At 46.6% G+C, this 13,043-nt stretch overlaps 1 protein-coding gene across 1 annotated transcript; it reads left to right on the forward strand.

Moving 5' to 3' along the window:
* Positions 1-6,772: 6,772 nt before the first annotated feature.
* Positions 6,773-11,697, forward strand: LOC128490674 (uncharacterized). Its single transcript, XM_053462678.1, has 5 exons — positions 6,773-7,200; positions 9,346-9,484; positions 10,045-10,124; positions 10,650-10,916; positions 11,252-11,697. Exons 1-5 carry the CDS (start codon positions 7,095-7,097, stop codon positions 11,464-11,466), a joined length of 807 nt encoding a protein of 268 aa, XP_053318653.1. The 5' UTR covers positions 6,773-7,094; the 3' UTR covers positions 11,467-11,697.
* The last annotated feature ends 1,346 nt before the right edge of the window (positions 11,698-13,043 follow it).

Genomic DNA, 13,043 nt, shown 5'->3' on the forward strand with positions numbered 1-13,043 from the left:
AGAACACGTTTCCGCTGCTCCAGAGTCCAGTGGAGGTGGCTTTACACCACTCCAGCGACCCTTGGCATTGGGTATGGTGATCTTCCGCCATTGTTATTACTCCTAGACGTTTTCACTGCAGGTGAGATCTAGCAGGGCAGAACTGACTTGTGGCCTACGACAGCGCCGTGTTTAAAGTCACCGAGGATTTCCAACAGCGAATCAAAAAGAAAGCCCTGGATAAGACAGGATAAGAAGAAGGGCGCCATGATCAGGCCTGAGTTTTGGTATTGGACGCAGGCTGCCCTTTTGGTGACCCCAGATGGGAGGGGGCGTTATTTTGTCCTTTGCTTGACCCTAGGAGGACAGTGTGAGTGACAGCAAGGGCGGGGTCAGACACTTGATAGGTGAGCTTACGGTAGCAACAGAGGTAAAATAAAACAAATAGGGCCATATACACAAGTGTTGCCTGAGGGTGTGGTGCAGTTTTTAACAAACTTATAGGAAGTAGAGAAGACCTGTTTGGGGAGAAATTCCCGCCCTCCCTCCCCAATTAATTTGTTTAAACAAAAAAAAAATTTTTTTTGCAATATAGTCGATGTTTTAGTATGTTGGCATGCTTATTGGGAATTATTGGCTCCTGCGGGCAGGGTCCTAAGGGGAAGCTGGTTGGTAGTACTGACAAAGCCCACCTGCCGGTGCAGTTTACGGCGGGTGGGAAGAGCGCGGTACATGGTAACAAAGTGAATGGTGTTCCTCAGGTGGGACTGTTTATTGTCGATTAAGCAAATGCGGGGCTCAGTGATATTTGGAAGAAATAGCCCCCTGGTGTACTTGTTGTGAACATGTTAATGTATTTATATAATTGTTACATTGTTTGATATCAATAAAGCTGTGTCACAGTCAGAGGCGTATATAGGGTATGGCAGCCATGGCACGTTTTTTGTTTTTTTTTGATGCGGAGGAGAGAGAGGGGCACCTAGCAACCACTCGGCGCCCCTCATTCTCCTCCACGAGCCCTCTACCCCCGTCCCGGTGCCGGCATTTCATGCAGAGCGCCGCAATATGCCGGCATATTGCGGCGCTCTGCATGAAATGCCGGCACCAGCGAGCGGCTTTTAAACACTGATGCGGAGGAGAGAGAGGGGCGCCTAGCAACCGTTCGGCGCCCCTCGTTCTCCCCTGCATCAAAAAAAAGAAGAGAGCGTTTAAAAGCCGCTCGCTGGTGCCCGCTGCTTCACTGCTGGGCGCTGAAATATGACGTCATATTACGGCGCTCAGCAGTGAAGCAGCGGGCACCAGCGAGCGGTGCAGGAAGACAGAAGTCCCTGGACTTCAAGGTGACAGGGGAGGGGGGGTTAAAAAGTGATGAGGGAGGGGGATTAAAAAGTGGGGAGGGAGGAAGGGAGGGGGTTAAAAAGTGGGGAGGGAGGAAGGGAGGGGGTTAAAAAGTGGGGAGGGAGGAAGGGGGTAGATATAAGTAAAGAGTGTGCATTAATGTGTGGATGCATTGAGTGAATGAGAGAGAGCATGAGTTAATATGTGAATGTATTGTCTGAATGAGGGAGAGCATGAGTTAATGTGTTGATGCATTGAGTGAATGAGGGAGAGCATGAGTTAATGTGTGGATGAATTGTCTGAATGAGGGAGAGCATGAGTTAATGTGTGGATGCATTGAGTGAATGAGGGAGAGCATGAGTTAATGTGTGGATGCATTGAGTGAATGAGGGAGTGCATGAGTTAATGTGTGGATGAGTTGTCTGAATTAAAGTGTGAATTAGTGAGTGACTGTAAAAGTGTTTGTGTATCATAGATGTATAATTGTGGAAGGGCAAAGATGGCACTAGCAGGAGGTTTGAGCCTTGGGGACCAAGATGGCACAGGCAGGGTGTATATGGGACAAAGATGGCACTGGCCAGACTGTTTGGGGACAAAGTTGACTTGTGCTGGGCTATTTGGGGACAAAGATTGCAAATCTTATGTGTGTTATATGGGTGCTGGTCTGGTTCTATGTGTGCAGTGTGAACGCCAGGGCTGACTTTGGGGTGTGCAACCTGTGATCTATGCCTGTAATTTAGGGGGTTTATCTATACCTTTAATGCCGTGTTTTTATGTGAATTCCAATTGATCAATACCTGCAAAGCTGGGTTTGTGTTATTCTGTAGATCCATATCTGCTATGCTATGTTTCCATAAATTATTTATGTGTACCTGCAAATACAGGGTTAATATGTCTTATTCAGTTGATCTATACCTGCGATGCTACGTTTCATATATTATTATTGTATACCTGCAAATACAGGACTTGTATGTCTGATTCTGTTTATTTGATATATACCTTCAGTGCTGAGATCACAAGTGAATTTCAATTGATCTGGGTTTGTGTGTTGATCTATACCCGCTATCGGCAGCAGGGACTAATATTTATATATATATAATTTATATATATATATATATATATATATATATATATATATATATATATCCTGATGAATGTCTGTAATAAACAAGACTGAAACTTTGACTTGAAAACCGAAGTTGTTTGTGTGGTTATTTGGGAAGTCCCTGGAGTGCCGGTAACTATTTTTGGACTTTATATTATTTACTGCTACAGCTATTTGGCACCGGGCATAAACTTGGCATTTGGAGTGCAATTGTTAATTTTGGACTATATATTTATATATATATATATATATATATATATATATATATATATATATATATATATATATGGGCAGCAGGGGCTAGTAAATGGTTTTAGATATTTGGACAGGGGCGCAATTTCAGTGCTTGCCATAGGCGCTATTTTCAGTAGATACGCCTCTGAATGTTTCTCTCTCATCTGCTCTCTCTCTCTCTCTGCTCATGTCTGGTAATGGAGGGGTTAATTGTCTGACACTGGTAATGGAGAGGTTAATTGTCTAAGACTGCTCATGACTGGTAATGGAGGGGTTAATTGTCTAAGACTGCTCATGCCTGGTAATGGAGGGGTTAATTGTCTGACACTGCTCATGTCTGGTAATGGAGGGGTTAATTGTCTGAGACTGCTTGTGTCTACTAATGGAGGGGCTAATTGTCTAAGACTGCTCATGACTGGTAATGGAGGGGTTAATTGTCTGAGACGGCTCATGTTTGGTATTGGAGGGGTTAATTGTCTAAGACTGCTCAAGCTTGGTAATGGAGGGGTTAATTGTCTGAGACTACTCATGCCTGGTAATGGAAGGGTTAATTGTCTGAGACGGCTCATGCCTGGTAATGACTGTATGTGTTTTATCATATAAATATATTATTAAATGTGAAATCGGCTTCCTAATAATGTATTTAATATATACTGTATTGTATATGTATGTGATGGTGTGTATGTTACATAGTCACATAGTTACATAGGCTGAAAAAAGACATGCGTCCATCAAGTTCAGCCTTTCCTATATCTGTTCATTTGTTGCTGTTGATCCAAAAGAAGGCAAAAAAAAACCCCGGTTTCGCTCCTTCCAATTTTTGCACTAACCAGGGAAAAAAATTCCTTCTTGACTCCAAAATGTCAGATTTCTCCTTGGATCAATAAGCTGTTTCCCCATAATTAAAGATTATATCCCCGAATATTATGTTTTTCCAGGTATCCATCCAGTTGCTGTTTAAACGTCTGGACAAACTCCGATAAAACTACCTCTGCAAGCAGAGAATTCCACATCCTTATTGTCCTTACTGTAAAAAACCCTTTCCTCTGCTTTAGTCCAAATCTCCTTTCTTCCAGTCTAAACGCGTGACCACGTGTCCTATGCATAGTCCTGTTTATGAACAGATTTCCACACAATGGTTTGTATTGGCCCTGAATACATTTATATAATGTTATCATAACACACACATCATCATGTGACTGTGTGTGTGTATGTGACAGTGTGTATATGACAAAGTGTATGTCATGGTGTGTGTATGTGACGGTGTGTATGTGGCGGTATGTATGTGACGGTGTGTATGTGATGCTGTGTATGTGGCGGTGTGTATGTGACGGTGTGTATGTGACGCTGTGTATGTGGCGGTGTGTATGTGACGGCAGTGTGTATATGTGACGGTGTGTATGTGACGGTGTATATGTGTCGGTGTGTATGTGACGGTGTGTATGTGGCAGTGTGTATGTGGCGGTGTGTATGTGGCTGTGTGTATGTGTTGGTGTGTATCTGATGGTGTGTATGTGACGGTGTGTATGTGACGGCAGTGTGTATATGTGACGGTGTGTATGTGACGGTGTATATGTGTCGGTGTGTATGTGACGGTGTGTATGTGGCAGTGTGTATGTGGCGGTGTGTATGTGGCTGTGTGTATGTGTTGGTGTGTATCTGATGGTGTGTATGTGACGCTGTGTATGTGACGCTGTGTATGTGGTGGTGTGTATGTGACGCTGTGTATGTGGCGGTGTGTATGTGGCGGTGTGTATGTGACGGTGTGTATGTGGCGGTGTGTATGTGACGGTGTGTATGTGGCGGTGTGTATGTGGCGGTGTGTATGTGACGGTGTGTATGTGGCGGTGTGTATGTGACGGTGTGTATGTGGTGGTGTGTATGTGACGCTGTGTGTATGTGACGCTGTGACGCTGTGTGTATGTGGCGGTGTGTATGTGACGGAGTGTAAGTGTCGGTGTGTAAGTGTCGGTGTGTATGTGGTGGTGTGTATATGACGGTGTGTATGTGGCGGTGTGTATGTGACGTTGTGTATGTGGCTGTGTGTATGTGTTGGTGTGTATCTGATGGTGTGTATGTGGTGGTGTGTGTATGTGACGGTGTGTATGTGGCGGTGTGTATGTGGCGGTGTGTATGTGACGGTGTGTATGTGATGCTGTGTATGTGACGGAGTGTAAGTGTGGGTGTGTATGTGACGGTGTGTATGTGGCGGTGTGTATGTGGTGGTGTGTATGTGGCGGTGTGTATGTGATGGTGTGTATGTGGCGGTGTGTATGTGGCGGTGTGTATGTGATGCTGTGTATGTGGCGGTGTGTATGTGATGCTGTGTATGTGGCGGTGTGTATGTGACGTTGTGTATGTGGCGGCGTGTATGTGACGGTGTGTATGTGCCGCTGTGTGTATGTGTCGGTGTGTATGTTTCAGTGTGTATGTGACGCTGTATATGTGGCGGTGTGTATGTGACGGTGTGTATGTGGCGGTGTGTATGTGATGCTGTGTATGTGGCGGTGTGTATGTGACGGTGTGTATGTGGTGGTGTGTATATGACGGTGTGTATGTGGCGGTGTGTATGTGACGTTGTGTATGTGGCTGTGTGTATGTGTTGGTGTGTATCTGATGGTGTGTATGTGGTGGTGTGTGTATGTGACGGTGTGTATGTGGCGGTGTGTATGTGACGGTGTGTATGTGATGCTGTGTATGTGACGGAGTGTAAGTGTGGGTGTGTATGTGACGGTGTGTATGTGGCGGTGTGTATGTGGTGGTGTGTATGTGGCGGTGTGTATGTGATGGTGTGTATGTGGCGGTGTGTATGTGATGCTGTGTATATGACGGTGTGTATGTGGCGGTGTGTATGTGATGCTGTGTATGTGGCGGTGTGTATGTGATGCTGTGTATGTGGCGGTGTGTATGTGACGTTGTGTATGTGGCGGTATGTGACGGTGTGTATGTGTCGGCGTGTATGTGACGGTGTGTATGTGCCGCTGTGTGTATGTGTCGGTGTGTATGTTTCGGTGTGTATGTGACGCTGTATATGTGGCGGTGTGTATGTGACGGTGTGTATGTGGCGGTGTGTATGTGATGCTGTGTATGTGGCGGTGTGTATGTGGCGGTGTGTATGTGACGGTGTGTATGTGGTGGTGTGTATGTGATGCTGTGTATGTGACGGTGTGTATGTGATGCTGTGTATGTGGCGGTGTATGTGACGGTGTGTATGTGATGGTGTATGTGACGGTGTGTATGTGATGCTGTGTATGTGGCGGTGTATGTGACGGTGTGTATGTGGCGGTGTGTATGTGGTGGTGTGTATGTGACGGTGTGTATGTGGCGGTGTGTATGTGGTGGTGTGTATATGGCGGTGTGTATGTGACGCTGTGTATGTGACGCTGTGTATGTGGCGGTGTGTATGTGACGGTGTGTATGTGGCGGTGTGTATTTGATGCTGTGTATGTGGCGGTGTGTATGTGATGCTGTGTATGTGACGGTGTGTATGTGGACGTGTGTATGTGGCGGTGTGTATGCGATGCTGTGTATGTGACGGTGTGTATGTGACGGTGTGTATGTGGCGGTGTGTATGTGATGCTGTGTATGTGGCGGTGTGTATGTGATGCTGTGTATGTGACGGTGTGTATGTGGACGTGTGTATGTGGCGGTGTGTATGCGATGCTGTGTATGTGACGGTGTGTATGTGACGGTGTGTATGTGGCGGTGTGTATGTATCAGCGTGCCATCAGTTGCCATTTTTGCCATTAATGTTTGAATGCCTGAAATGTCCCCCTCTCTCCCTCCTCGCCCATCCCCCTCTATCCCCTCTCTCTCCTATCCCCCCTCTTTCCCCTCTCTCCCATTCCCCTCTCTCCCCTCTCTCCCCCATGCCGGGTATGTAGAGATTCCTCTCTCTTTCCTGATCATTTTTTTTCCTGCAAATCCTTCAGCATTTTAGTCGCCCAAGAAGTGAATGACCCTCCAGAGACGGGGTGTAGAGATGAGTATCGAGTCCTCTTCTCCTTCTGTCCCAGCACGTCTCCACGCCGGTGTTAATTATTCCCACTGCCACCCATTGTACAGCGCCACGGAATCTGCTGGCGCTATAATAATAAATTTAGCCTCCCGTCCCCTTTAAGGGGGAATTTTATTTCTGCTCGGTCCGCAGCGTGTGTCAGACGTCTGGAATTCCCGGAGCGAAAGCGAAAGCAACAAATCAGGAAGTCCTTTAACAAAAAGACACGCAGACCCCAGGGGCAGACGCACAGGCAGCGGGGGTCTAACTAACACCCTCCGAGGGGACAACCGGGACCCTACCGCGCGCACAGGGAACGCGTGCCAACCTATCGCCCCAGGCGAGGAAAGGGTTAAACACCGACAAGGAAATAGAAGGAAGAAAAAAAAAGAAAGGGAGAGACAGAGTTTGTATGAACAGCGGGAGCCCCGGCCGCGCAGCATGCAGGTACTCCGTACATCCCGGGGGCCACGAGACCCCGGGGCCACGATGTTCTTACACCGGTGTCTCCAGGTTATTCTGCTGACCCTTCTGTGGCCAAAGTCAGGTACGTTTCTGGCTGTTACTCTCGTTTATTACGCTCGCGCAAAAAGGCTTAACTCAACGAAGGCAGGGACAACCTCCGAGTCCGGCTGAAAGGCTTTATCCAGCTGAGGAGGAGACCTCTGAGGTCCCAAAAAGCTTATAAAGCTTACATGTTTTCCTCTAAGATACAAAGTATCACCTTCGATGAAAGGCTCCTGGAGTCATATGAATAATAAGCAGAGGTCGTAATCTAAGACTAGAGGGTCAGAGGCTGAGATGGAATGGAAGGAAGTTTAACTTTACGGAGAGGGTGGTAGATGAGTGGAACAGCCTCCCAGCAGATGTGGTAGAGCTTAATACATTAAGGGGAGTTAAACATGCATGGGACAGACATACGGCTCTTGAATCTAAGACGAGACCAACCACTGATTAGTCTTTACAGCAGGAGAAACGGGCGACTAAACGGTGGGGGGGGGAGTATAAAAATAAATGGCATGGGAAAAGTTACTTATTTATTTATTTCAAATTCCATTAGAAACAGCTCCTGTTATTCATAAAGATGTAATCAGTGATATGGAATGTGATAAAAATATCCGAATTCTGGCATTTCCTTTTTTGGATTCATTTCTTCTTAATTTACAGAAATATATATATATATATATATATATATATATATATATATATATATATATATAGGGGGTTTCTATAATTTTATTGACACATATACAGAACGGTCCACATATCCTATAATAAATAATAATAAATTATTCCTCCCCATTGGATCGATAATGCCTATGCCGTTCTTTCATTCGCGTGAATTCAACCTATGGTATTTACCATGAACGTTGCCCTATGCCTGACCCAGGGCCCCAGCTGCCCCCACCATGGCGGCCATCCTGCTTATAACACAAACAAGATTTCTTATGTTTCTAGAATCCAGATGTTGTCTTTAACTCTTTTTTTTAACGTAGCGTGATGCTCCTCCTCGCGGGTGATTAAAGGGTTAAGCACATCGAGAATAACCCCCGGGGGTTCCCACGTCAAAGATTAAATTACTTCAGCCTTAAAAATGTCTTGTTTTGCTTCATTCATATTTTTGATGGGAACAGGTTAATTGTCATGTTACCCCCAAAGCAGGCACTGATTGGCTGTTGCCATAGACACAAAAAAAAGTGAATTTGCTGAATTCATTCGGATTACACCCCCCCAGCCAATTTATTATATGGAATATTCCTGGGTGATACAGAACATGTTACATATTATACCATCATCTAAAACTAGAGAGTTTTACTTTACTGAGAGGGTGGTGGATACGTGGAACGGCCTCCTAGCAGAAGTGGTAGAGGGTAATACAGTGAGGGGGTTTAAACACGCATGGGACAGGCATATGGCTCCTGGAGACGAGACCGACGACTGATTAAGGAGAAACGGGTCGAGTAGACGGGGGCCGAATGACCAAAGTAACCCCCCTATCAGTAACCTCTACGCCTCTTGTCCTGGCGGCCCCCCCGGCTACCTCCGTGTTTATAGGCATGGCTGTCCCTATAGACCCGCCTCGCTCTCTCTCTCTGTTTTGGAACTACAATTCCCACAATCCCCAGCCAGCTTTTGCCTGGTTAGCGACAGGCTGGGAACGTAGCGACGTTAACCCTTTACATTCAGAGGGGCTGCCGTAGACTGTTGGCAAAAGGGATTGCTTATGGTTGGGGTTTCCAGGCCAGATGTAAGGTGGGTCTATAGCTTCATGCTGCGGCATGAAAGCAATTCCGTGAAGGAACGCACGGACAGGTAACAGGGCGTGTGCCGTGGCTACACGGCTCTATCACAGAGTAAATAAAACCCTGCCGGGTAATCAGCCGATCCCGTAATAAAACCACCTACATTCCAGAAACCTTTACATAATGTTATTTATTGTTTTTATAGCGCCATCAAATTCCATAGCGCTGTACAGACAATGGTGAAAAACTCCATTTCCTACAACTTTGTTTCTAAGTAGATAAATGGAACAGCCTCCCAGCAGAAATGGTAGAGGGTAGAAACAGAAGTGTAGAAATATGGTAATAGAACGGCGAGATGTGCCTGTCTGTCGTATGGCGTCCGTTCCGCGCAGGACCGTATCCATGACTCTTGGCGGGCTCCTGACCGTGGATCTTGTTACCTCTTTCAGGTTTTTCGCAGATTGGTGTGAACATCGGGAAGCGGTGCACCTACAACAAGCTGAAGACCTGCCCCAGCGCCTTAGAGTTTAATACATACCTGAGGAGAGTGAAGTCCTACGAAGTTTGCCCGGATAACCATTTTATCAAGTAGGGTTCTGTATTCATTCTGGAATCTTACCTCCTCGTTCCACAATTCTATCCTCATGATGATGATGCCCCGTATCCTGAATTCCACAAACTAACCCCAAACCTGGTTTATCAATAAACATAACTATAAAGTTCCCTTTTTTTTGGTAGGCACTCATCTGCTTTACCTACCATTCCCCTTATGGTCTGTTGTAGAGAGCTAGAGGTCTCCAAACTGGAGATTGTTGACCTACCTGGTGGGACGTAGCATGATACGTCATACCATGGCTCTACAAGTCATCTCTTCCAGCACAAGCTAGAGAGAGATGTTTGGACCAGAGTCACCCCCCACTTAGTCTGGACCCCCAAAAGTTGTGGGCCCTATACAATTGTCCATGACCTACTCCACTCCATGCCATAGCCAAATGGAGAATTGTCAACCCAACAAAACTTTCCACACGTGTTGACTGTTGATGTTGACTGGGCTCTTCTCCCCTCCAGTGCCAATCTCTTGCCCCCCACTCTTGAATATGAATGTCTTTACCGCCAATGTGCCGACGTTCTCATTTCTTTCCCATCAGATTCGTCTTCCCCAATGGAAATATTTATGGCCAGAAAACAGATGGCTGGGCGCGGGACATCATGCGCTGCATTGATATAGGTAAGGTGATGGTGATGATGTACCCCGTTCTGAGATGTCGGAAGTAGAGCTCCGTGGAAAAAAATAATATCCGGGTACATTTAATACTTGGCCAAGCTCTAGTTGAAAGGACGGCCAACTAGGATGGACTCATTGAAACACCGATGAGATGTGGCTTCAGGAGAGTTCTAGATTGAGCTTTGTGAATCCAGGGACTAGAATGTTGTGTTTTGTGGCCAAAAGTGACCTACAAAGACAATGATAAAACTGGATAGCGGAATTGCGGAATTTCTCGCTGATAGGGCATCTCTGTGGACTCTCTTTGGTGGCCACCAGTTCTCCATGAACGTTATTAGGTTTCGTCTGCTGAAATAATGCCGCGAATGCAATATGAACGAATGAACCGTTGTTTATGCCAGGAGAGGAAGGGGTGGACATATCAAGGGGTTGTGTCTTGAGTTGAATTTGCGTAAATTTATAGAATGAGGACTGGAGCAGAGAGGAACGTAGACTAATCTGGACTAATATTATGTCTCTTTGGCTCAGGGACAGGCAACTGTCTCAATTCTGCGGATTTTGGATTTAAAAGCGGCTGTTCCAACGAAGCAAAGGGCAAACCGGTTCCCTCCTCATTACCCAGAACCAGCACAACACCTCAGACAACTACCTACGAACAACCACCACTGGAGACCACCCCTTCACAACCTGGGCTACCTGTGATCCCAGAGGACCACAGTGTCACGCCAGGAGGCCATGTTCTCCTGCCAACAGGCCCTGCGGACACATCACCGGAGGCTAAAGACAGAGACAATGGTATGTATCGAATTATACGAGTCTTTGTCCTTCTGTACCAATGTCTGGGTTACTGGTGTCTTCAACCCATCTGGTTATTCCATTATGGAACCCAACAGGCATCTTAAAATTCTAACGTCCAGGAGAATGGAGAAAAAAAATCTGGAAGGAAACTAAGGGTGGGGATTAAGGGATTAAAGATGAGGAAGGGAAATCTTTTTGTGAGTTAGGCATATAAAGTATAAAGAAGGGGAGAATGAAATTGGTGAGGGTCACTTGGAGGGGCTCAGTCCTCCCCTCATTTTTTGTCCCACTGACTACTCTTTTTGTTAATTAAATTTGTTTCCTCAACCCAGGCTCTGAAAAACAGCAGAACCCAAACCTTCCACCTCCGGATCCCAAAGTCGTTGAAAAAATGAAGAGCATGACCATAGCCGTGGTCAGCTTAATTCTGTTTAGCCTGGTGCTGGTGGCCACCATTACCGGCATCTACTGCCGAAAGAGAAAAAAGGAATATACAAGAGCGCCAGAGAATGAACCGGAACAATCCGAAGACGGGTCTAACCTGTAGAGGAGCGAAAACCTTCATAGTATTCGGTAGGAAGGTGTTTAGGACTCCATCACGTCCCACCATCGTGGACATTTGCCTTGCGCACAAAGCCTGTAAATTCTGAAGATTGTGGACCAATTCTTTGGAGTCATCAGATCTAAACTGGGAACGGAATGGCCAGGGTGACGTATATACCCTATATAAAATCATCCCATTGGCTTACCTGATTTTAAAGTTTGGGGGGGGGGCATTTATATACCGTATTGGCTCGAATATAGGCCGCACTTTTTTCCCCCACTTTAAGACTTTAAAGTGGGGGTGCGGCCTATATTCGGGGTCTAGTGCCCGACGCCCGGGACATGCAGTCCCGTGCGCCGGGCAGGCAGCGGGGTTAGGATACAGATCCCCCGCAACGGTGCAGGGGACCTGTATCCTACTCTCTGATACGCTCAGCCTCCCCTGCCAGCACTTCCCACGGGGGGGGGGGGGGTGCCGGCACGGGAGGTTGTCTAAGCGCATCGTCTGGACGGTCACCGGCTGCAGCGATGCGGGTAAACAGCCTCCGGGTTGTTTACCCGCATCGCCGCAGCCGGTGACCGTCCACACGATGCGTTTTACCTCTGCCCCCAAGACTTACCGGAGCAGACTCCCGGGTGTCTTGCGGGGCGCCGGCGGGGGACATCTACGCAATACGCGTATACAACTTCCGGTTGTATACGCGTATTGCGTAGATGCCCCCCACCGGCCCCGCAAGACACCCGGGAGTCTGCTCCGGTAAGTCGGGGGGGGAGGAGGAGGAGGACAGTGGCAGCATATCTCGGGGGGGGGGGTACAGTGGCAGTATATCTCGGGGAGGGAGGACAGTGGCAGTATATCTCGGGGAGGGAGGACAGTGGCAGTATATCTCGGGGAGGGAGGACAGTGGCAGCATATCTCGGGGGGGGGGCAGTGGCAGCATATCTCGGGGGGGGAGGACTGTGGTAGCATATCTCGGGGGGGGAGACAGGGTGGCAGAATGTTTTTTTTTTTTTTTTGGTGCTTTTTAAAGAAAAAAACTTTTTCTTTAAAAAAGCACCAAACTTTTAGGGCGTGGCCTATATACGGGGGCGGCCTATATACGAGCCAATACGGTATATCTGACAATACTTCATTTGGCATCTAATAGGGCTGGATCCTTTCTGGGATTCACTGCGTGATTTCCAGGGTCGGGAGAAGAAATTATTTTATTTTATTTTTGGCATGGAAATGCCGCCATAGGAGAGGTCAATGAAACCCACACTGCAAAAATTTAAAAAATATATATTTTTAATACTTTCTTCTCCATCTGTTTTTGCTGCTTAAAAATTGTTTGTTTTTTTTATATATTTTTTTTTTATATATAAATATATTAATATAGATAATTGTATTTTTTTTTAATTCAATTTGTCAGCGCCGCTCCCGTAATCTTTATCCTAAAATCCTCCCAATAGAGGGAGGAAAGTATTATTTATTGATTCATATTCCTCATATAGCTGAGCTTGTTCCATTCCAAGCTCGGCCACCATTGGGCTGGCCGCCATTATTACGGGCCCAGTTATACCGCTGCCTGATAAGGTGGG

The sequence above is a fragment of the Spea bombifrons genome, chromosome 4 (genome assembly GCF_027358695.1).
Source record: "Spea bombifrons isolate aSpeBom1 chromosome 4, aSpeBom1.2.pri, whole genome shotgun sequence".
NCBI classification, from domain to species: domain Eukaryota; kingdom Metazoa; phylum Chordata; class Amphibia; order Anura; family Pelobatidae; genus Spea; species Spea bombifrons.

Excerpts from the sequence above, each read along its gene's own strand:
- LOC128490674 (XM_053462678.1), top strand. The coding sequence starts at position 7,095 with ATGCAGGTACTCCGTACATCCCGGGGGCCACGAGACCCCGGGGCCACG. Across the intron at positions 7,201-9,345 it reads CCTTCTGTGGCCAAAGTCAG|GTTTTTCGCAGATTGGTGTG; the intron begins GTACGTTTCTGG and ends TACCTCTTTCAG. Across the intron at positions 10,917-11,251 it reads GGCTAAAGACAGAGACAATG|GCTCTGAAAAACAGCAGAAC; the intron begins GTATGTATCGAA and ends TCCTCAACCCAG.